General features: G+C 39.5%; 1 protein-coding gene across 1 annotated transcript; it reads left to right on the top strand.

Annotated features, from left to right (window-relative positions):
* The first annotated feature begins 1,831 nt into the window (after nt 1-1,831).
* On the top strand, nt 1,832-25,668 carry LOC139711219 (uncharacterized). Its single transcript, XM_071623138.1, has 14 exons — nt 1,832-1,921; nt 6,131-6,189; nt 12,469-12,730; nt 13,524-13,654; nt 14,814-15,006; nt 15,766-16,269; nt 16,801-16,933; nt 18,677-18,838; nt 19,320-19,429; nt 20,197-20,228; nt 21,330-21,447; nt 23,331-23,559; nt 24,668-24,800; nt 25,555-25,668. Exons 2-14 carry the CDS (start codon nt 6,148-6,150, stop codon nt 25,666-25,668), a joined length of 2,163 nt encoding a protein of 720 aa, XP_071479239.1. The 5' UTR covers nt 1,832-1,921; nt 6,131-6,147.
* Nucleotides 25,669-26,028: the final 360 nt, after the last annotated feature.

Below are 26,028 nucleotides of genomic sequence, written 5' to 3'. Positions count from 1 at the left end.
TGACCACAGAATTCTACACACTCTGTGTGAAGTACTTGCAGTTCTGTGGTTTTGACCAATCACAGGCTTCAAAACTCAAGCCGAACACTCTCTTTATACCAGTACAATAATATTGATAGTACAGCTGTACTCTGTTTATATTGATATTTTCGCGTAGAAATAATTTCGTAAAAAAAAAATAGAGGTCATAGGCTATCATAGGCCTAGGCCTATATAACATAGGCCCACATTTTACGAGATGAGTTTCGCGAATTGACACCACTGAACTCTCGTGATTGTCGCCCTAGCGCATCGAAACTTGATCCAACTTTGATTCGCGAAATTCGCGAAAATCAAACATCACGAAAATAACAGCTTATACAGCTCCCCTCAATGATGTTGATGCTGTTATACTAGTATAGATGACCTGCAAACATAGTCTAAGTTCTAGTCTTTGAATTGTTTGCTAAGTATTTGTCACAAACGTGTAAAGTTAAACTACTGTATATATAGTAATAAGTATGTTTGTTGGTGTTATTATATTTTCCCAATTGCAGACCCTTTGCTTATTCTCAATTTAAATTAATTGTTTCCTTCCTCTAGTCCGAGTCTCTTTTATACAATTTAACTTTTTCCACCTACACATATAGGCAAACACTTGGTTTTGTTTGTTTAGGCCTATACAATGCTTATTATGCCTATGCCTGATATGCTTATGTATCTACATACAATGTATGTATACAATTTTCTCTCCTTCGCATGTCAGTGTCCCCCCACCCCTGTTTTCATATGTTTATCATTATTGTTATTATAATTATCATTATTATTAGTGTGTGTATTGATTGTTTTATCACTTTCATTTTGTTGCATCCTCCTGGTACACCTTTCAGGGCTCACTGTTTTTGCTCAGCCCCCCTCCCCTTGTTGTTGCTTTTTCAGTCTTTCCCTTTCTTTATATCTCTGGTGTTCCTTATCTTCTTTTATGTTGCCTCCTTTTCCTTCAATGGTTGCCCCCGTGATCCTCATGATCATTCTGACCCTCCTCTGCATTTTGTCTGTCCACCCTCCTCTGCCTTTTGTCTCAGCCACGTACCCTCCTGCTCTAACCCCCTGATCCCTTTACCTGTAACGATGAGTTAACAAGGGGGAAAATCTTTTATAGCACTTTTTGTGTGTGTGTGTGTGTGTGTGTGTGTGTGTGTGTGTGTGTGTGTGTGTGTATCATTCCACCGGGTTTCTTCAGCTGACAAGCAAAAAGAAAAAAAAAAGAAAGAAAGAAAAGGTCTTCAGCGCAAAAACAAAGATATTACCGCACTCAAAGATTTCATTAATCCGCATTAATTCTATCTTTTTTTATGGCATTTTTTATATACTGCCATTTCTGAGGTAAAAGTAAGAAATAAAAAATGGGGGGGGGGGAACGGTGGTAACACCCTTGATGTCTAAATTGTAAACATGTTTGTTCATATCTGTTTTTTTTTATTACTATAACATATTACATTTTTGTATTCATATACAGGAATTGTATGTTTGTAGTATTGTACTTTCATACCCCGAGGGAGGGCTTAGGCCTACAAATCTTACGACGAAAAACAGTTCAGAATTCAGACTAGTTAAGTTTGGCGAAACAGTAAGTTTCGCAAAGACGCTTATCTTTGGTTTATCGATACGCGCCAAATAAACTCAAACAACAACGCAAACTTATACCTTCACTAATATGGAAGCACGTTGCGTCGTACTTAGTATGCGTACAACGTGGGTCCGAACTTTCACAGCCTTCACACGATTACGACGGGCCACGGTACCGTACGGGCGTTCGCGCGACTGTGTTCACTTTCACGTACTGTGCCCGAGAGATTGCACAAGGAGGTCCGATTGTGTGTGCAAATGTCGCAACTCTTTCTAAACCACCATACAACAGAAGATCCCACCTAACGTTTTGGTGAGTAGTGGTGCATATTGTCAAGGAGTACAGTAACATCTTTCATTAAGTATAATAAAGGCTCGAGCAGTCGCGATCGCATGTCAATGTGTCACCTGTTCTTGATAGGCCTACCCACTTGTTACAGACCGATTCAAATTCCTAAGGTTAGTACTGTTATTTATAGATAGAACTTAGTTTTAGACAAGACCAAGCCATGTAACAATTGCTAGACTAGATCTAGACTATGTTCTATGTGTTCTTTTAATCTTGGCATAAATTTTATATTGAATTTGATTGACCGAAAGATCGGTCTAAAAAAAAAAATTCTCTCTGGTCGTCGGGGAAATGTTCCGTGGAGTGGTGGAGACTGCGTCTGGCTTCACGGATCCCCTCCTTATTTAAATTTTATACAATTGGGGTTGTATCGCAGGGATGCCAAGTTCAAAAAAATTTTATGAGTGAGATTTTCATGACTCGGCATCTCGGCATGCGAATGTGCGCTCGAGCGAGGGTGTGGGAGGGGTTTTTCCCCCCTGTGCTGTGTCCTCCCACGGTAGGGAGCTTTTTCAATTTTTAGCCCTTTAATGGTGCCATCAGGTGCATAATCCGTGACTATTTTTTACTTATTTTGAAAGACAAAAGGGAAATATACCTTCAATTCAGTCCGGGAAACCCGCTCATGAGGACCGCCCCCGCGTACTACGAGGATGGTCCCTCCTCATGAGGACCTCCCCCCGCCTCATGAGGCCCCCCGGGGAACGCCTCATGAGGCCCCCCATTCACTTCTTATTCATCTCACATCTGACGAATAAATTGTCGCAACTTTGCACGGTGATTTTTTGTTACACACACATGTCCACTATCCATGATGAAAAGAAGAAAAAATCCTGTCTGTTTTTTTTTTTTTAAATCGAGTTTTAATCACCCGATGCAGAGCGCCCATCAAAACACGGGCGCCAGCGCGTTCGCACAATGCAAGACTGCCGCACCTAGCGGCCTGATCCGACTAAATATTTTCGATGCTTTTTTCTGCGGCTCTCACCTCTCCGCGCACGAATCAGCCTCGTGAAGCTGAAGTCTGACATCTTTTTACACAAATTCGTAACGAGAAAAATTAAATCAGTACTAACCTGATCTTGTCCATATATTCCAAATTACTATTCCACACTGATAGAGTAGGTGGGTAGATGACATACTCCAGTTTGTTAGCAAAATAATCACTTTGTAGGTATGACGAGTTCACTTTCTTCGTCAACTCCTGACCTGACCTGAGAGTAAAGTGGTCTAATTAATTAGACCCTACTCGCAAACTTGGTGGACTCTTCCACATGACAGACGTAGACATGCACAAGACTCCAGGTCCAGGCTAACTGCGACCAGCAGCCCCTATACGCATAGCGTAATGGGGCTGCGGACCACTAGTAACGTAGTAGTAGGCCTACTGTACTAGCATTCAGGATCATGACCAGATGACAGGGTAGTATCGCAGACAAATATCAACTTAAAATCGAAAAATTTCTTCAATTTGAAGACTTACCAGTGATGTTGAAGTATTGACAACAGGGCCAGGGTTCGTGCAACGTTTGGGTCTGCCAATAGAAGTCTAGATCTAGAACACTCTCTAGATCTAGTCCCTTTCTGTTCGAATTGATGACTTAATGTGACTCGGTCGAGAGGAACCTGGGACTGGAGAGCTACACTGAATTGATGGCCAGCGCATGCGCACGCAGACATCTTATCCAGTCAATGGATTTGAAATTTGTGCGCATGTGATGTGTGCGCATGCGCTGGCCGTCAATTCAGTGTAGCTCTCCCAGGTTCCTCTTGACAGAGTCACATCAAGTCATCAATACTCTACATTTAACAACGAGTCAGCAAAGGTAGACTTACACTAGAGAAGTAGGTCTAATTCGATTTTGCTAAATTTCGGTAATTTCTACTTGTTTTTGCCCCATTTCACTCTGTAGCGTAGCCCAATGAAAAATTGAACACCATTGCGCTTAGCCCATGCATACATTTTCGTTCTGTATGCGCAATGCCGTAATGTGTGTGTGTGGTCGGTTTCCATGCCATGGACACGGTTGATGTGTTGGACACCATGGAGTATACACACTTTACACAGCCCTGTCACTGTACTCATCACAAGTGTCATGACAGACCGTGCTTTGCTCGGCGTCTGGTCGGGCTGCAGTAAAGTATGCACATCTGACTTGAGTATGTAAGACCAGGGCTCTTTATTTGAATTTTACGGTCTTTGCTTTCATAAAACAACCATCACATTTGACTGTTTGGTGTCTGGTTTGGTGGTAAATTGGCAATCATGCACTTGACGGCCCTATATTATTGATACTGTAACCTCATTCCCCATGTCGGCATGTGCCAAGGTGATATCCCATGAACCACCGTGCGCACTGAGCAGCTGATGAGCTGCTCTTACTGTATTGAACACTGTTTGACAAGTGATTACTGGTAATGCCACTAAAAGGCAAAAGCCCTCCTCTCCCTGTGATTTTGACACATTGAACACTGCATGAAATCGCTTGTCTCTGCTCTCATGGATTATCAAGCTGTACGTACAATGCTGCACTGATTGATCTCTAGCCTAGGGCCTATATACAATGTATGTAGAGTACAAGTTGTATGCACACCTAATTGGTTCAAAGAATCTTGACTGGAATTCATTGTCAGTGTTACCTGTATGCTTCAATGTGATGTATTCGCTGCCGGATGCTATTTGTGGTTTTCAAAAGGACAGCAAAGGAATTAGGTCACCGATGAATTGCTATCACTATCGCACTACACTGAAAAATAAAATGATGCTGATCTATAAACCAGCTGCTGTAAAGGGATCAGGGGGATGTTTCACAAAGCCGTTCTTAAAGTTAAGAAGGACTTAAGTGCGACTGGTGATCAGTTCTTGTGCTGAATTATTGAGATTCTAATAAATATAGCATGGAAGAACTGATCACCAGTCGCACTTAAGTCCTTCTTAACTTTAAGAACGGCTTTGTGAAACACCCCCCTGAACCACCACTTGTTATGGGTCGTAAGCTTGGTTGTGTAGTGGATGTGAATATATGACTGCTACAGCCTCTCTAGCAATCACAAGGTCGTGGGTCTGTGTCCCATACACGTCCAGGGTATGCCCATTATCATGACTTATCTCAAACACTGGAAAATCATTAAATATTTAACCCTAAAAAGACTGGGCTATTTTGGTAGCTCGAAAGACTGGGGGGGGGGGGGGGGGGGGGGCCTAAAGGGCCCCCCCTTAAGATCTCGGCCGTGGATCGCGCGATCGCCGCGGAAATTTGCACAATGGTAGTGTGCGATGTAATCTACAAGATGGTATATTCAAATTTTCCAAAATAGCCTTTTTTTATTTTATTTTGATTAATTATGCTAATTTATGCGAGAAATCATACTCTTTGATCTAAATCAGTAAATAAAGCTCCAAAAGTGCTCATTTTTGGTGTAATTATTCTTTGTGGTATTCTTAGCAAATGTGCTTGAAAAAAAAATCGGTATCAAAATTAATTTCTTATTTATTTTATTGTTTCATGAATTTCTTATGTATTTCCTTGTTTTTCGACCTTTTGTTTTTGTTGTTTTTTTTTACAAAATTTGTGGCAGACACTTTTTGAAGCATGATACTCCTAAAACAAATTAATTTTAGCCATCGAGAGTAAAAATAAGCATATTTATATGAACCATGTGAAAAAACTCAATTTGCATTGACTTTGTACACAAAATCACATTTTTGAGCAATTTTCAGCCTCATGTGCATGTACAAAAAGTTATGTAACTTCAGAACCGTACCCCCGGGCGTCACAAATTTGGTGTCAAAATGTGCGGGAAACTCGAAAGAAAAAAGTCATAGTGCATCGCGGTGAGAGCATTGCGTGTTGCAGAGTAATCGCGCAAAATGTCGAGGGGGGGCCTTTTAGGCCCCCCCCCCCCCCCCCCCCCCCCCCAGTCTTTTTAGGGTTAAGGTAATAAAGGGCATCTGTCAATCAGTTGCAGTGTTTGAAAATGTTTACACATCATTTGATGAGTTTAGAACCGATTGATGGGGTTGTGAATCCTTTACTACTAAATGTGATAGAGTGTATTACTCAGGATAATTTGGGTTGGTTTCTAAAGGGGCAGTTGTACTGGAGTTTCATAGTAGGATGTTACATGATTTCATTTCATGTTTAAAAAGTGCACAGTCTGCTTTCTCCACAGCTCCTTGAGATTCAACAATGAGTGGAAACCAGTTTAAAAAGATCCAGGTCATTGGTCAGGTAAGTCTGGGCCATCTCTCAGTGCAACATGGCATTTGTGAACAGTCTATTTTAATTGCCTATTTTGGTTTTAAAATTTATGTACACACACCCCTTTGTTTAATTTTTCATAAGAAGATCATAGTCGATTACTTGTACCATGCAGAAACAATAAAATGAAATGAAATAAAATGAAAGATGGCTGGATACATTTGTAGCCATATTGTACTGCACTAACTGGTCTTCCGTGGGGTCCAGTTGGAAACGAGATGTAGGTTATGCGCTCTGCTCTTTGCGATGAACGAGTGAAGTAGGATAGCCTTCAAAACATACTTGGTACATGATTTGTGACTCTCTCATCATACATGGGACCTCCATTTGATGTCCTATCTGAGGGACATTGTTTTGACTATCTATAGAGTAGAGGGTATGATTTCACAAAACATTGCTCAGCTAGACTTGGAAATCAAACCTGGGTTGTATGGAGTGGGAGGCAGACCCACTACCTACATTGTACACGTACTGAGCCAAATGACCTCTACGTGAGTGTCAATCCATCTCGTTTTCTTCATCCTCAGAAATCTGGGACCACTGTGCCTTTTGTTTGAAAGTTTCCTAACAAAGTTGTCTCTCAACCTAGCATAAGATTGTTTGGTGGTATACATTTATACTCTCAAGCAACATCTCCCTATCAAACCCAAATAGCTTTTGGTCCTACACTGTATGTACCCATTGAATTAGAGCAATTCTTGCCATTTATGCATCCCACATCTCTTTTCTGCCACAGTACCTCATTGTTTGCTTCATTTTGGCATCTACATTTAATTTATGATATTTATAACTGTAACCCGAATGTTACACTCCCGAGTTCATAAATAAAGAATATCACACCTGGGATTGAGTTTTGACAAAATAATCCAATGACAAACTTTATTAGCTTGTTTGTCGTTCAACAAAGTACATCATTCAATTCAATTTGTCCACAGACTCAATTGTAACCTTTGTTACATTAGCATAACAAAATATTTGCCAGTGTATGACGATGATTCGACTCGTTGCTGTCTCTTTGTCTCTCTCGCCGGTTATCCTGTCGACGAGCCCAGAGCAGTCACAAACCAGTCGTACACAGTAGCTGATGCAATGCTCAGTAGCTGTCAGTCACGCTGAACCAAGCAAAGGCTGGCCAAAGCTCTCATCCAAATATGTATCTAGTCAAAAGAGTTTACAAGACACAGGACTTTTCTAATATTGTGTCTTTCTAATCAATAATATTTCCTCAGGAGTATGGAAGTCCACTCCAATATCTGATCTGGTACATTGTCTTTACTTATACTTGCCTCACAAACCTATATGAGCGCATTAGACAATACAGATACAATCTCCAATCGTATACATTCAAATGTTTGTCAATCCATTTTGACACACAAGTGCTAAATACGGTCAGAATAACTTCTCTTCAGTTAAACATTTTCAGCATCCTGAATTATATCCAACACTGCTGCCACAAATAAAGCTTTGATCTATCTGATCGACTGGCAGTATAGTTGCTTCATCTGGGGTCGACAAATAATGTGACTCCGATTCAAATCTCACAATTTGAGTGGAAATAGCGCTTCACGCACACAATAATTACACTGAGCAGTTGTACACTTCACCACGCATGTACAGTGAACATGTATACATTAAAAAGAGCATGAATATATAACCTTTTTATATTCACAATCGCACTATTCCCCACATAATTCTTTGCAAGGTTTTTCACTTCTAGTGACTAGTCCTCCCCCTCTAGAGTTAAACATTCCACAATTCAATAGTGCAGTGACCTCTGCCACTCACAGCCGAACGGTCAGTGGATATAAATCTGTCACTCCAGACGAGAAAGGGGGGGGGGGGGGGGTGCTGCTGCACATTGTAGACCTCAATATTTACGAGCATAGCCTCACTTTCTCTGAGTGTGAGGGTCTACAGGGCATTTCAATATGCATCCATGCAATCAACTATCTGACTTCTAATTCCAAGTCAGTTTCCCAATTTTGTCTGTCTAGCAATGAACTTGAGTCTGTGCAAAATCATGTCCATTCATAAAACATTCAAAGGGCAAATACATTGTAGTGCATTGTAATATTACATTGCCAAGTAATACACAAGCATCAATCATCGATCATCAATTTGCATACCATAACAATAACTTCGGAATTTATATACATGATATCAGAGTCTCTCAATACGCAATCTCCAAATCTATTGTTTGGAGTTCTTAATTAACAAACACTATCCAATGCAATTCACATTATGAAAAATACAATGACTTACCTAGTCAAAAGAGCCAACACTCGTTTTCACTACAAGTTGCTCCACACGGCAGTCAGTGGATGTACGTGCCACAACCAGTTGTATCACAGGCACAAACTTGTATATAACAGTACAGCTGATGCTTGTAAGGTTTTACCAGTGTTTTGTGGTAAACCTCTCAACAGACAATATATGTGTGAGAAAACTTTCTGGATCACACAGTCGATGTAACAAGCAAAGTGGATGCAGGCCTCAAAGCGCTGGCAGGAAGCAGATATGCCTATTTGCTCCAAAGCTACGGGCTTTTATACTTTTCTATCTCTATGTAAAATATTGAAATTACAATCTTTCTCTAGAAAATCAGAAACTTCCAGGAAGTTAACTGACCTGCAGAAATTTCATTGGTTCATGTTTCTATGACATCATTCAAAGTCTGCCTCATTGGCTAGAGGTCACTCATTCCCCTTGACTTCCAGGAACATGACTGACGTACTGACCATCCACTTGGCCAGACAAAGTCTTAGCATTGACCAAGGGCAGTAACGACAGGCTTTCCAGTCACTCTCAAGCCTTCTGGCTACAGGGCTTTAAAGTTGCACTCCTGTGACCTTGGTCACTAGAGGTGCTACCTAACCAGCATAGCTATATAACACATTGTTTATACTCATGCAAACACTGATCTAGTTAACATACTAGACAAATCATATAGCATAAGTCATAAAAAGCACTCAATTAGGGTATAGAGACATAACTATACCTCATTTGCATAAATGATGTATTAAACATAACCACTGCACATACATATCTCTTATGCTGAAGTGCGTGGATCACACTTTGTTCTGAACATATGACATATCAAATAATAATCTTGCAAACAATCATATCCTTTCAGCCATTGATAACATAATTAAATCAAAGCAGTATCTGTAATACACAATGTAACACAGGTAGAGTAAATCTATTAATGTATGGAGCTCCTCTACTTTAAGGCACACACAGAGCTAGCCTAAACAGTTCATTGAAAATGAGGGGGGGGGGCAGAGAAATGGGAAGGGAAAGGAATAAAAGAGAGGACAGAATTTGGGCTAGACGTGCACTCTACGTCATTGTCACAGAAAATGTTGGTCTACAGTTAGAACCAGTCCACTCTGTATAGGCTTTGCCCATGGTAGGATACTGTCCCTAAATCCCAAAGCAACTACTACTTTGTCCCAGAGAGAATGACCTTCCTCTTCTGAGACATGGTCCTTTCATTTCTCTTGTTGTGCCTACACACCAATAAAAGGGAGGGGTGCTTAAAACAATATCCCTAGACTGGCTAGCTTGCTCCATCCTTGAGTTTTATTACACCTACATAGTCTAACACCAGCAGGGGCGTTTCACAGGGCTTGACCAGTCTCAATACCCACAGGCTTACCATTGGACATTGGCTGCTGGGGTCAAAGGCTGAAGGGGAAATCTTAAGACTAATCTTGGGGGTTACTAGTACACTGATCGAGGGGTTGTTGGAAAACAGGTGGGGTACGGACGTCAGAGGAGGGATGAATGGAGGGGGTGGTGATAACAGTGACCATGGGTTTTCCAAGGAAGTAGGAATCTAGTCTGACGACATTTCTGGAGAAATCTTAGTAACCCAAATTTTGGTGGGGTTACATAACTATTGTCTATCAAATGCATGTAGCTTACACATTAGTAGGATTGAGCTGCCAGAGTAGAGGAAGGTGTAAAAAAACTGATGCTGGCTTAATACTTTTGATATGCAATAATATACAGCAAATGTTTGTTGAAGAGAGTGGACGACATGAATTTAGGGTACTGACAGTTACTACTGGTTCTAGTAATTTGAAAGTTAATTTTTATAACCCCGTCACACTTAGTGTAAAGGGGGTATATATAGGAATCACCGTGATGTTGGTTGGGCGGGCAGGCGGGCGGTCAGTCGGTCGGTCGGTCTGTTGCAAAATCTTGCGTCGCGAACTCCTACAGTTTTGAAGCAATTTAAATGAAACTTAGGGTAAATGATGATATTGAGGTATAGATATGCAAGACATGTTTTTTGTGTTTGTCGGACAATGCGATGCCATGGTAACCATAATTTTACCAAAACCTTGTGGATTGAATAACTTCCATAGTATTTAATCAAAATTGGTATCTATGATGATCTATAGGTGTAGTTATGCTAGACACCCTGTGTTTGTACTTGACAAAGCATTGCCATGATAACCGCACGTTTTCTTCGAAATCTTGTAGAGTGAACAACTTCCACAGTTTTGAAGCAATAGAAATCAAATTTTGTAGGCATTATGGCCTTGAGGCAAAGATGTGGAACACATAATTTTTGTGTTTGCTGGACAAAGCGTTGCCATGGTAACCATAATTTTACCAAAACCTTGTGGATTGAATAACTTCCACATCATTCAAGCAATTAAGGTCAAATTTAGTATGTATGATGATCAGGAGGTGTAGTTATGCAAAACACCAATTCGTGTTAATATAAGAAAAATGTGTTGCCATGATAACCACTCATTTTTGTATTGAACCATTTAATATATGAAGGTGAAATTTGGTGTGTATGATGCTCTTATAAGTGTAGTTTTGCAAAATGTCCTTTGTATTTGTATCGGACAATGCGTTGCCATGGTAACCACATTTTTTTTAAATCCTGTGGAGTGAACTTCTTCCACAGTTTTCAAGCAATTAAAACCAAATTTGGTAGGCATTATGGCCCTGAGGTATCTGTAGATGTGGAACACATACAGTCAAACCTGCCTATAGCGGCCACCCAAGGGATACGGAAAAAGTGGCCGTTATAGACAGGTGGCCGCTATAGACAGGTAATCCAACTTTGTTTGCATTGCCTACATGTACATGCATCATCTTTGTATATCTATAAATACTTACATGTACATGTATGTGTGTATACACACATACATACGTATGCACACGTGTGTATCATGCATAGAACAATGCCGGTGTTTATGAAATTGTTGCACAGTAGTATACATGTAGCATGTGCACAGTCATGAAGAAAGCTTAACACTAAGTGCATTATTGTGACTGAATAAGTGATGAATGCAGCGGTAGTGATCACTGAACGTTGCCCAGGAATGACTGGCACGGCTAAAAAGCAGAAAAACACGCTGGATTATCGGCTCGGCTACGGCTCCATCGGGTTTTTGGCCGCTATAGACAGGTTAAAATCTACCGCTGGAAACAAAATTTGTGGCCGCTGGCCGCGTTAGACAGGTGGCCGCTATACACAGGGTCTTTAACAGGGCTTTTCTCTCGGGGGGATTTTTCAGTGGCCGCTGTAGACAGGTGGCCGCTATAGAGAGGTGGCCGCTAAGGCAGGTTTGACTGTAATTTTTGTGTTTGTCACACAAACCGTTGCCATGATAACCACAATTTTACCAAAACCTTGCAGATCAAATAACTTTTCCATCATTCAAGCAATTAAAGTCAAATTTAGTATGTATTATGATCTAGAAATGTAGTTTTACAAGACACCAATGTGTTAGAAGGAAAATATGTTGCCATGGTAACCACTCATTTTTCTATCAAAATAAACCATTGAAGCTATGAAGGTCAAATTTGGTGTGTATGATGGTCTTTAAGTGTAGTGATGCTGGGGGAAAGCATGTTTCCATTTGCTGTAAGTTTTATACTCAGTGTCAACTCTGTAACTAATTGTACAGTAAACTAAAATTATTCTGTTTCCCATTCGACAAGTGCACAAACTTGGTATTAATGTCATTGCCCTCATGACATCAGAGACTATAAAGCAACACTAGGGGCGGGGGTATTAATCACCTTCAGTGATTATTCTAGTTTGGGTCTACAGGAACTTGCAAACACTGTAAAATAGTCGTGAAATGCTGTGCTTCTAACGTGTGTGAAATTCGAATGTGAAATGAGGAACCACTTAATATACAGATGTTAATGTATGAACTCTGTGTAGGAGTGATTTGTAGTTGATTGATATATCATATTTGGATGCTTCTTTTCTAGGCTAGGGCTGCTGAACCGACTGCATCCCCAGATGGCGGTGTTAACCCCATCATTGCCAAGGCTAAGCCTAAAGATATACCCAGAGAACTTGTCAAAGAGTTTATGTCAGGCAAAAAGAACCCAGTCATGGCCTTCAATGAGTTCTGCCAGCTTCAACGTCTTACTCTGACATTTGAGGAAGTAGCACCGGAGGGCACAGGGGGAATCATCACATGTAACTATGCCATGGTGGCCATAGTGGATGGACAGAGGTTTCCTCAGGGTGAGTGACCATACTCAGTGGTGGATCCAGAGGGGGTGCAATGCGCCCCCCCCCCTCTTTATTTGTTGTTAAAACAAAAGAAATGAAAGAAAAACATGGGGGGGGGGAGCTCTTGCACCCCCTTTAATTTTGTAAAGGCAGCTCCCCTGTATGGAAATCCTGGATAGCCCCTAGATACGTGTACGTATGCGCGCATACAGTAATCAGCTCTCGAGACGTAAATCAACATGGCTGACAGCCAGCGATTTCAACATCATTCACGAGAGGAAATCAGCGAGAAGGTTGGCACTTACACTTAAAAAGATAAAATCTTTACCCCCTGCTTGCTCTTACGAAATACGGGAAATATCTACGGTCTGGTGCCATATTCCATCCGGCCTTTGGCCTCATGGATTATGGCACCAGACCGTAGATATTTGCCCGTATTTCGTGAACAAGCAGGGGGTAACTAATAGTATTTGTTTGATTTTGATGTGATATCAAGATATCCTAACAGTGCTTTTCTTTGCATTTATAGCCTCTACACTGGCATCATGCAATCAGTGATATATATATATATATTAATTATTATATATATTTTTTTGTATTATACATATTATATAATAGTACAGGTTTTATTTCAAGGTAAGATTAGTGCAACAGGTATTATCTGTTTTGGTTCAATCATTCATATGGTATTCCAATGACAAAGCAATGTCATATTCAAGATGATACTTATATTCATATAGTTTAATGGTGACAATCACACTGAATACAATCATGTTGTGTGATACCATGGCCATCCGTTATGTAGGGAAAGGGAGAACCAAGAAAGATGCCAAAGCTGCTGCATCAAGGATCGCCATGAGAACCTTTCTAGGGATGGAGGATGAGGAGGCTGACAAACGGGATGCAAGAGGAGCTCAGCAACCAAACGCCATCCAGGTAACTCGGATGTGAGATGGCAAAAACAATGAATGGCACAAATTCATGAAAATTGACTTAGTCACATATTTTAGCTTGATATTTTAGTATAATCTAACTCTTGACCAAATCTTGAAATCAGAACCCATTCCGTCACTCAGATGTGATACCCTGTCCCAGTGGGAATTGTTCAAATTTTGTTGGCAAAACAACGTTAGCGTTGATACGCTTGCCCCTGACCAACACACGTTGGGTATGAACTTGGCAAAACAACATATCTACATGCAATAGGTTGGTTTTCCATCTACGTGTTTATGCAGTAATAGGCCGTGTGCCACGTGCGGCTGCAGAAGCGCACGCATATTGATGTTGTTGGACATTATGTGATGCAGTGATGGAGACTTACGTTGTTTGGCCGTAACAATGGCAAGGATATGTTGAGATGGAAAACAATGTATGTTTTGATTAGATGCAAATTATTCTAAAAATAAAGGGTGTAGTGAAATTTATTTGCATGCACTGTATTACTGATATTGTTGGTCCTTTTAGGGTAAGATAGGAAGTGTTTAACAGAAACAGAAAAAGAGCTGTAGGTTTGCTAAACTTCAAACTCAATTTACTGGAAATGATGTTGGAAGTAGATACGTTGTTTTGCCATCTCAAGGCCGAACTATTTGCTATTGATCACATAGCATGAAGGGACTAGCATGAAGCTTGTTTGTGACTCACAAATTGACACTGCTTACCTCACATTGTCATGTACTGTATCTTACAGGTTGCAAGAAATATCATATGATAGGCTTGTGCTTTGTGTAGCATGTACCTAGGTACAGTGGAGATAGTACTGACATTCAGTGCATTGCCTATGCTGTGAGATTTAAAATCCTGTTCTACGGTGTAGTTTGTGTAATGATCCACAACACAAGCAGATGGTTGATTTCTTTACAAAGAATTTGCACAGCAATGGCTGATTGATAAAACAGGTTACTGTAGCCAGGGCTGCACACTAACCTTTTTTTTTAAAGGTGAGATACAAATAGATAGGAGTGTACGAGAGATGCTGATGGAATTACTGGCTATTTTGTTGATTGCATACTCTTTGATACTCTTTGTATTGTTGAAAAGATGGCTCTTTTCAGTGTCTTATCTGTGCATAAAATTGACTTTTTACCATTTCTAGTTTGATGAGAACATACTGAGCAGCACCATGAGGACTTTTGGCCCTCCATCCACCAAGCCAAGTGGACAAGGTCACTTTCAGCTGAGCTATGATCCTACCAAAGTGCCTTCAGAGAATGCGTGGAATGCCCCTAAGCAAGAGTCCTATATGGAGTATCAGCTAAAAAAACAAGCTCAAACTACAAATCAAATGGGTATGACTAGGCAGGAGGCTTTCTCTCCTTGTATCATTCTGGGTCAACATCAACTATTTGTTCTGAGGGGAAGGACTTGGCTAACATTTCATTTCATTTATTTCCACACTTTCAGTGTGCTGTATGTAAAGCATGACAGGCATAGAAGCACAAAACCATGTAGTACCCTAAAACAACAAATATTTGTGGTATGAGACTTGTGAATCAGTGACTGGCATTCAATGCGATGTGTTGACAAAACTTTCAAACACATTTGACTTTTGCGAATCATTACTCCTCAAGTTCTGGCATTATAGATTCAAAGTGTGGAGGAAGAAGCAAAGACCTTTGACTTACACCTTTCTTTTCTTATGTGATAGATTAGCAGACAAAATTCACAATAATAATGACTATAGCTTATTTTTAACTGTAAGTTTCTGTCATTCAAAGGATAGTATAATGGTAATTTAAATACCATTGTGAATAGCAGTTCATTTTCATAGTATTCACAACCTATTTCGCTCTTTTGACAATGTCAGTTAGTCTTTTTGTGTAGCTTCATGAAAGTTGGCCTTATTCATCTGCAGGTACTATGGAACTAAGATATGGACAAGAAAGTTTTCAGACCTGAGTATCTAGTTTTGTTTTCTATTTGGTCAACTTAAAGGTACAGCTGACCCTATTTTTTATGTTGTTATTTTTATTATCATTCATTATTATTTTTTTTTTCTTTGTTCTTTCCCATTATTGGACACTGCCTGTTAACAGCTGCTGGTGAAGCAACGGATGCAATGCCCAGTAAAATGACCCCTGCAAGTCAGGCCAACCCCACTCCTGACACCAGACCTGGACCAGCAGTAAACAAAGTTGGATCCTTGAGAGTCCCTCAGAGTTCTCCTATGGCTGGACAAGCATGGACCAGGTCCAGCCAGGGAGCACAGTCCCATATGCCCAACCCTCCTACTGCAGGTACGCTAACAGGTCAGCCGTCCATTCCAATTGTTAACCAGCAACATCAAGTGAGACCCGTGGTACCAGCACAACAACCTCAACAAGTTTTACAACACCAACAACATACTCAACAGCAGCAACCTCAACAGGTGAACCAACAGTCTGCACAACAACAGCAGCAGCAGAACAATACAGGTGCAGTGAAAGTGTCTGCCACAGAAGCTGATATTATAGCTTCCCTAGCAAGGAACATTCCACGTGTTGGTGCCCCATTCCCAGGCTCTGCAACAACTCCAATGTCTTCCTCATATGCAGCTTTTGTCATGAAGTTAGGTGAGTTGTAACCAAGTGTAGCATCCAGCTTAAATACTATTTCAAACATCTAATTTCAGCTCATCCAGTTTTTGATTACTTTTACATCATATGAAGACAGAGAATTCTCTTAGAATCTAGCCTTTACTTAGCAATATGGCATGATTTTGTGATGTAAGGTTGCATACTGTTGATGCATGACATATTATATCATGATTGACGTCAGGTTTAATATCAATAATGGATGTCAATAAGTGCGCAGTGATGCAGCTAATTTGACTATGATAGCTAATGTGTACAGATTCAATCATTATTGATGTGGTAAATGATGCAATAAACACTGCATACAAATTACATGCCGATTTTATAATATAACATTTGAATTGATACTCGTTTTTCGGGGAAGTAAATGTTCTGTCAACCTTTATCTTGTGCGTAGATTATGTGGATTTGTAAATATTCATAATTATTTTTATTTTGTTTAAGTATTAAGACAACAAGTGAATGATGGGATAAAACTGCAAGAGCTTTGGTTTCACCATGGTATGGTAGGTGCCCAGGGCAAGGGTAAACTGGTCGCCTTGGGAACTGGAAATGGAGTGGCATCAGGGACAACGGTCAGCCAGGATGGCCGGACCTTACTGGACTGTCATGGTGTGACTGTTGCTAGGAGAGGCTTCCAGAGGTAGGCAAGCATTGTGGTGTGCCCTCAGTTTCTTTAGAGCTACTTATCATCTCACAGCACCTTATCCAAAACAAGAATCCTACATTGTATGAGACAAGGGGTCTGAGATGAAGACTATTGGCATACTCGCGTTTGTCATTGAAAGAGATGATGAGAGATTTCCAAGGCCAATGCATTTATTCTTTTGGGAGCCTGTTGTGTTCTAGACATATGTCAACTTTATTTTTATGCCTCCGCCACGAAGTGGTGCCGGAGGCATTATGTTTTCGGGTTGTCCGTCCGTACGTACGTACGTCTGTCCGCTTTCGTTTACGCGATAACTTGAATAATATTTACTGGAATTTTACCAAACTTGGTCCAAGTATGAAGTATGATGGGGCAATTATTTTATTAGATTTTGGGTGAAATCAGCTAAAGTTCAAAGGTGAAAGGTCAAGGTCAAATCATGAAATTGTATCCGTTTACGTGATAGCTCAAGACTGGATGGAGCAAATTTCACCAAACTTTGTTGGAGGATGATGTATGATGGGATAATTACTTGATAGTTTTTCAGTGAAATCGGACAGAGGTCAAAGGTCAAAGATCAAGGTCAAATCCTGAAATTTGTCTGTTTACGTAATAACTCAAAACTGGATGAAGCAGCTTTCACCAAATTTGGTCCAAGGATGATGTATGATGGGACAATTAGTTGAGTAGATTTTAGTGACATTGGCAAGAGGTCAAAGGTCAAAAAGGTCAAGGTCAAATGCTACAAATGTTGCAATTTCCCCCATATCTATGCAATTCCTGAAGGTATTTTCTTGAAACTTGGTTTTGACGTGTACTACTGTGTAAAGATTCTCCAGAGAGAGTTTCATGTCATAAGGTCAAAGGTCAAAAGGTCAAAGGTTAGGTGAAAATGTTGCAATATCACTTTTCATGAAAATGGTTCAATGTATCTTTGTGGAACTTGGTACATACGCATGTACTGTCTGGCAGGGATTATCTAGGGAATTAAGGGGTCATGGGTCAATAGTCAGGGGTCAAAGGTCAAGGTCAACTCCTCAAAATTTTACTATTTCCCTCATATACTAGTATATGCAATGCTTGCATTATTAGTTTCAAAACTTAATACATGCATTACCTAATGGAGATTCTCCGAGAAATTTCCAGCCAGAAGGTCAAAGGCCAAAGGTTAAGGGTCAAAGGCCAGGTTTCAATACCCCCCCCCCCAAAAAAAAAAAAAAAAAAATCTATTTTGTACTGTCCATCACACTCTTTCTTCATACCTTGGAAATTACTCAGTGCATAAACTTCCCCAAAATTCCCCAAATATGTGTACCTGCACTCTTAGAAAATTATAGCAAACCCAGTTCAAGACATTTCTGACAAACCTGTCATTTCAATATTTTGCCAGTTATGTGAAACTGTCATGGATCACACACTGTGAAGACATTGTACTATACGCCTGTTGGGAGAATCATGCATTATGGCGGAGGCGTCAGTCGCCATAGCGACATTTCTAGTTCTTGTTATACATTCCATATACAACATGTACTTTACATGTGTGTTTGTATATTTGTTTCTTTTCATGCTGAAAGTACAATGTTCTCCAGCAATATTCAATCATTATGTATTATGTCTGTCATATTTATTAGAAGTGAATTTTTTGTACACTGTACAATGTCAGTCGTATAAAAAATGAGAAATACTGTTTCATCCAGATTTCATTCTTTCGCATCTCATTATCCGCCTATGACACAGATTTCTGTACCAGCAGCTGAAGTACTTCTATGAGGGAGAGTTCACCAAGACCATTTTTGTCGGTCATCAAGGGAGCCCTCTGTTGGCTCTTCGAGACGATGTGACATTCCACCTGTATTTGAACCAAGCACCAGTAGGAGATGCTGCCAGGTTCCTCAAACAGTGAGTCCAGCTCTTTGTTTCATACACTCCATGCACTGTTGACACACCCATGTCTACAATAGGAACAAGATTTTGGCTAGATTACCACCTGATTTTACCATTTATTTTCATTTTGATGTTCCTTTCTATAAAAGGCATCTAACTCTATTAACATTGGTGAGCACTATAAGTCAAGGTTAACAAGTGGAAATTTTGTGTGAGTTTGACAAGTCCCAATATAGATTAATCATTCTTTTTATTACTACAATTCTTCTGAACTTGAATTATTTATTGTAATGGCAGACAAATCCACCTACAAGTAGCATTAGAAGTCACTTGTGACTGGGAGTAGTTACATTTAATATTGCCATATTTCTGGGGCAAGCAGGCAAATGGGTTTGTTGCGCCTGTTATTAGTATGTATAGTGCTTTATTAGTGGTTACGAAAAATTGTAACATTGGGTTTCTGCATCTTTTTTCTCATTTCTTTTGATTTCTATAGACCCAAAGATGACACCCCTTTGTCTGAGGATGATATGTATTTGATGCAGGGTGGGGCTCACTATCCAACATTCAAGGTGGATTGTGGACATGGCAGTCTGTGTTCACTGAGTGAGTACATACCATGGCAGTCCATTCCAATTAGTCTCTTGTATCCTGTGGTATTTAGTAGCATTCTTTTCCATTTCTCACAATCTGCTTTAAATGAATCCAAACAGATCATTTTTTACATCTGGGCCCCGTTTTATCAAAAGATAAAATCGACCATCACAGGCTGCCATAGACTTACAGTTGAAATCAACTATCTAATCAATTTTAACTCTTTATAATACAGGGCCCTGGCATCTTTCTTTTTTGAGATGTCAATTGCAGTGTGTATTTTTTATATTTGTTGGTTTTGTTTCAGTAGTTCATTCTTTAATAAATTTGTATGCCATCTTAGCATGAAACCTTGGGTATTTTCATCTCTTTCAAACTTTGTGTACCATAGTCATTCGTAGCTTTTATATGGACTCAATGTTGAATAATGTGTATCTGTAATAGAGTGATCATGAAGAATGGTTGATGCCATTTAATAAGTGAGACAACATTTCATTGAAAAGCAATGGATATTTGCTTTTGAATTTCTTGCATAGATTGGGTGTATTGCTCTCTCAAATAGGGCTTTCTGCCATTGTTTTCATTGTTACTTTCAGAATGATATCCTTTTTATCACAACTTTTTGATGGGATATGGTATAATGAGTACATATTTCCTCTGTTCAGGGTTATGAAAACCAGTTTCTTTATCAATACCACTACAATGTATTATCATTGTTTGCTGGCATCTGTTTTTATCACATTATGTGTTGTTATTTCTGATTTTTTTTTTTTTTTCAGATTCCCATGTTGGACTTGATGGTCAGACAAGAGTAGTGAGTACTGTGTACAGAAGCTCTTGGAAATTTGGGGAAATGTTTACCATAATCTGCAACAGCAGTTCGCATGATACTGCATTAAAATCATTTTGAATATTCTATGACCAAACTCCAGTGTAGGACAAGAGTGTTTAAGCAATCAAAGTGATGGTTATTCATTTGGTACAATGTATGAGAAATGAGGTATGCTTTATGATTAGATGAGGAATGAGGTATACTTTATGATTAGACTGACATTCATCAATGGCTTGGATCTTATAGCAATAAAGAGTCCTGAAGTGTTCTATGAAGTTAAAGTAAGGAGTGTTACGTGTGTGCAAACAAATGCAGAATATGATACAAGGTTTTCTTTTTTTGCTGATTAAAGGATATGATCGAGATTGTGTTTATTACTAATGGATTTGAAGCTTCTGTTGAGAGATAAATTTAATTTTCACTGGGCAAAAATACTAAATAAGGCATATGACATTTCCTATAAACAAGATCTATGAAGAGACTGAAATTATCCGCCCAATTCCAGCATTGAGTGAAAATTCACTTTGGAGTACCATCAAAAATGCATCTTTCCCGATTTACCAGGTGTGTCCACTCCCCAAACCTGGCTATAACAAAACAGCATTTTCAGTAGTAGTATGATACAGCAGGAAAGGTAGAAATGGAAAGAAAATAATTTCTTTAAAGTAAGAAACATCTCCAGTCATTACTATGTAGCTTGAAATATCTAGTGATGTTGAAAGTTTGTGAACAGGGTAGCATAGAAATGAATTAGCAATTTGTTGCACTAACATAATAATGGTGATGGGTCAAAGGCCACGCTGCTTTTGTCAAGAGTGTCATTCTGGGGTATAGCTACAATGTCGTTGACAATGTCCTTAGGTAGTATTATTTGGTCACAATGGTTTTATCTCCAAATATTGCCACAAACTGCCCCACCATTTCTATCATGAGCTCCTTTTTATCTTTGTGCTATCCAGTTGTGAAACATGTTAATTCTGATAGTGGGACATCCATTATTCTTGCATTACGTAACAAATTGTAGTGAATGAATAAATGTATTTTCTTTTCACATCAAATGTTGTACACCTTTCTCTGCAGGGTGCAATACATTTCATGTCATCAAGTGACAAGTTGTTGAGGTGGAATATCCTCGGCCTTCAGGGAGCCTTACTTAGCCATTTCATTGCCCCAGTGTACCTGGACTCAATCACGTTAGGTGAGATACAAGGTTCATCATGCATTCCTCTCTATGGAAGTCAATGTGTTAATACTCATGCTCATTAATACCAATGTGTTTTCAAGGAAACCAGTTGCCTACGTGAAATATGATTTGAATTTTTTCAATATCCTTGATTCCTTCAGGTTTCTATATTCTAAAGAAAATTAGTACTGTAGTTTAATGATTGTATTTATACATAACATACACATTATGTACACATGCAAACATTTATGATAGGACTTTAAACCTGTGTAAAAATTAGTACAATTGTAATATTTCACAAAAATTTAATGTAGAGTTGCTGGTAAATTTCAGAAATGACTAACTAAATAATAAATAAATAACTAAATTTGTGTATTTTAAAGGGGAAGTCCGGACGATTATCAGCCGTTTCGTGTGTAAAGAACAATATTTCATGAGCCTATTACCCTTTTCCCGACGAGAAAAGACCATCAGATACATTTACTATGATTTTTTTTTTAAGATAAGGTAATTCTTCATGTTCGAATCCGTCGCGAGCTGCCCTTCGTACTATCTGTCCCAGGATGCATTGCGCGTGACGTATCGGGCGCAGTTTCCTCAGCTGAGAGCACCGCGAGCGAAGCCCAGCTACGCATCGATCTCCCATTGCACTGCTGAATGCGGGCGGTATCTGCATGCCTGCATAGGTGTGCCTTGTCGGCGCTACTGCAGGAGACCGTACACCGATTTAGGAGTGCTGTTGCCAAACGCTGTATTCCTTTATTCAAATAATCTTCGTTATATATCTATATAAAATCTTCAAAGATTAATGTAAAATAGTTGCAATGCTATAACATTTTCGTTTAAATTGAAATATGTATGTATTATAATACTGCCGTACTTATTAGTGTCCACCCCATCACTTACAATGCATTAGCTGTTGTCGGGCTGTGCAGGCATACATTTACGTCTGCTGCTGCCAAGTGCTATCACAATCCGCGATCGTTTTTTCGACTTCTGAGTGTGAACAATCTGAAATCAGTCTGTCAATGTCAGAATTATTGCCTCTTTTGTTGTCTGAGACTGTTGAAAAGTGTGTCTGACGGTGATAAAATACGACAGTATACATGTAACTTGAACCGAGGAAGAAACGCCAGCGCCAGCTTGGTACCTCCGCCGCGCCGCGCCGGTAACTACGACCAGCAGCCCAATACACACAGCGTAATCGGGCTGCGTGTTGTAGCATTCAGGATCATGTAAAGGTAGTATCGTGGATAGATATCAATTTAAAATCGAAATATTTCTTCAATTTGAAGACTTACTAGTAAAGTTGAAGTATTGACAACACCCTAACACTTGACGCATCGGCATTTTTTTAATGAAGCAATAGATCATGCCGCGTGCATCCGCTGTGTGGTCAGAGACTGTTGAGCGGTATACGCTACTACCGCTTGCTTGGCCCGTATCACCGTTGCTCAAGCAGGGCTCCCCCGAGCCAGCTGACGCTCCAAGCAAAAAGCAATGTGAGGATGAAACATCACGCTGTCACGTGATCTTTCTCGCCGGCGTACAGAAATCGAACGGTTACGATTCAAAATTAGTGATGCTAAAAAATCGATTGTGGCGAGTTGGGAGGGTCTTTTTCAATGAAACTTAGTCATTATGGTCCTTTATTTATGTAGATTTTGGTTAATTTTTTTCAAAATCGTCCGGACTTCTCCTTTAATGAATTATAAAGTGATGATAGATTGGTAATTATTCACAACTCAGAATTTTGGGAGCTGCAGCAGTCATTGTGGAAATGCAAACACTTGAAACATAATTTATGAATTGAATGCATTACCTCAGCTTGGTATAATCTGTCCTTCATTGAATCCAATGTTCATGAAATGGTGTAAATGCATATGTTCATTTTCCAGGAAGTATGTATGACCATGGTCACCTGACAAGGGCCATGTGTTGCAGAGTGGACGACACCTTGACCGGTTCTCTGCCATCAGGCTTTGCTCTCCACCACCCACAGGTGTGGCAAGTCACTCGACCAGCCAGCATTCAAGATGGCCTCCAGCCAGGGATCAGTGTTAACTTCTCTAACGATGATCGCATGTATGAGGTCATTGACTGTGAGAAGGGAAGGACCCACCAAACGTAAGTTTGGCCTCAGTTTTACCAGGCAGTGGGAATCACAAGGGTGACTGAAAATCAATACCTGGTACACAGCATTACAATTAAAGTGATATATTCTACGATTTTTGCATTAAATTACATCTTGTGAATATGTGTAACGGTGAAGTGCAGCTTCTGATGTCTTGATAATATTTAATAGAAACTCAATAGAGTCTTTAAAAGCTGACACAGTCTGACCTAAGTTATCTAGCCACCACTTACCCAGATCTGTTTTTTTTTTTTTGTCAGGACATGGGTTGACATACAGTTTTCTGTGCATTTCATCTATTTTTAGTGCAAAACTTATCTACATCATAACAAAGCAACCATTCTCTCGTAGTGAATACCAGACAATAAGAAAGTCCGAACATGAATATAATCTTTAAACTAACTACAATGTTTTGCTATAGCTATATACCAGATTATAAGAAAATCTGAACTTGAATACCAATACCACAGTGTTGTTGCTAGAAGGAAGAAGATGCTGCTTATCTGGTGGTTTGATCAGGGAGAAGGGAGAGAGAGAGAGAGGGAGAGAGAGTGAGTGGTACCTCCAAGGTTTTTATCTTTGTTTGTCAGCCCCTAAACAAAGACACATAAAGGGATATTTTTACTTGTATTTCTTTTTAACGTATGCATCGTAAACATTCAAATATTATGTAATTGTACGAGGAGTAAATTGTTGAATGCCATGTCTATACAATATGTACCTCCAACACAATGTGGTAGCTAGAAAGTGTTTTGCTGGAGTATATCTCAATTACCCGGCCATATCACTTATCCGAATGGCTGCGTGACATGGCAGACAACTGAAGTTAGACTGTATGTTAGAAGTTACTATTAAGGTACTATGACTTTAAGCCATGTCAGGTGGAAACATACTTTCTGTCCACTTTAGTAGAAGTGATGATGGTTGGGCATTACATTTTTCCCTGCAAAATTTGAGATGAATAATATGACTTTTGTTTGAAAGTGTTAAGTGGAGGATAGTGACACAAGATGACATGGAACAAAGGCTAACATGCCATTACCACCAGTACTAAAAAAAAAAGTACAATACTTGCTTTGTTCTATTTCACATGTCCTACAGGTCTCCGTTCAAGAGTGGCAGTCAAGCAGCCAGTCGTCTGTGCAAAGCAGCGTTCTTCTCTCGATTCCGGTCCACCGCATCACTTGCCAAGAGAGATGACCTTCTCTTTGCCATCACCTACCAAGAGGCTAAGGTAAGTGGGTTGAAGAGAAGTGCTGTGCCTCTATCCAGGACTAAACCAAATTAGCTGAGCAGACTTGACTAACCTCTTTCTGTAGCAGACACAGTAGTTTCGTGTGATAGTGCATGTTTAACTGTTTGAATCATGTAATGTACACAGATGAGCACATCGGCACATTTCCCTTTTAGATTTATATCACAACAGATTAACAAGGGATGTGTCTTATCTGCACTTAAGCACCATGCTCCTATAATTGGCTAGTTTCTTGGCTGTATTTATCTGCTATGTGTATGAGAGCTTTTACTTTTATTTTTTGTTACTGGGCAATCATCCATTTGTTTTTGTGGTCATTGTGGCAGAAAATCATATTTATAAAGACATACTCTGAAAGTGGTAGTACAATGTGATAACTTACTCCAAGACTAGTATTTATACAAAGCAATCTTTACTCATAAGTCATATGCCATGTTTGTTCTCCCTCACCTTCATTTATAGTTTCATGACATAATCATAGTATTAACAGTAATGATAAAATTATGTATGATGACCGTAGTGATGTGGTGATGATGATGCTAGTTATGATAATAGTGAAGTAAAGAAATCCAGGAAGAGAGCAATGAAAATATATAGCAAACTTAAATTATCAGCAAGTAGGAATGTTGATTGCTGTAGATGTTATTGTAACATGGTGATATTATCTATTTGTCTACACAGAGGTCAGAGCTTTGAAATACTTTTCTTTGTGTTTTGCAAATGTTGTTTTCAGGATATGTGTGGGTGCTACCAGCAAGCTAAAAGACTCTTTATCTCACACTTGGAAAGCAAAGGATACGGTCACTGGTTCACTGCACCAAAAGATGTCAACCACTTTACAAAGTGAGGAGCAAAGAAGCCTTTGGTCTTTGGTTACTTCACCTTCGAGTTATCATGAACAGAGTTACTGTTGGTAACCACATGTCCAAAGTGATGTTAACCACCAGGAACCTTGTGGAAACAAAATCAGCAAGATAGCATTCATGTGTGCTTTACTTCTGCTGATTGAAAAATTGTTGAACTGCTAACAGAAGAGGGTACGTTTTTAGTCATTATTCCCTGTGAACACTTACACTTTGACCTGTTTTCCATGTTTTCTTTTCTTTTTCTTTTTCTTTTTTTTTGGGGGGGAGGGGTCTTTTTGTTTTTGTTTTTGTTTTTCCAAGGCATCAACTGGTAAAAGTGAAGAATATTTTGTGGTGTAGAA

The sequence above is a fragment of the Diadema antillarum genome, unplaced genomic scaffold (assembly GCF_040938485.1).
Source record: "Diadema antillarum isolate AM-2024a unplaced genomic scaffold, OU_Dant_1.0 seq00001626_RagTag, whole genome shotgun sequence".
Classification (NCBI taxonomy): Eukaryota; Metazoa; Echinodermata; class Echinoidea; order Diadematoida; family Diadematidae; genus Diadema; species Diadema antillarum.
This window is presented reverse-complemented; position numbering and strand designations above follow the sequence as displayed.

Coding starts and splice junctions, on each gene's coding strand:
- LOC139711219 (XM_071623138.1), top strand. CDS start 6,148: ATGAGTGGAAACCAGTTTAAAAAGATCCAGGTCATTGGTCAG. Junction 13,655..14,813: donor AGCAACCAAACGCCATCCAG/GTAACTCGGATG, acceptor TACCATTTCTAG/TTTGATGAGAACATACTGAG. Junction 16,934..18,676: donor GCTAGGAGAGGCTTCCAGAG/GTAGGCAAGCAT, acceptor CCTATGACACAG/ATTTCTGTACCAGCAGCTGA.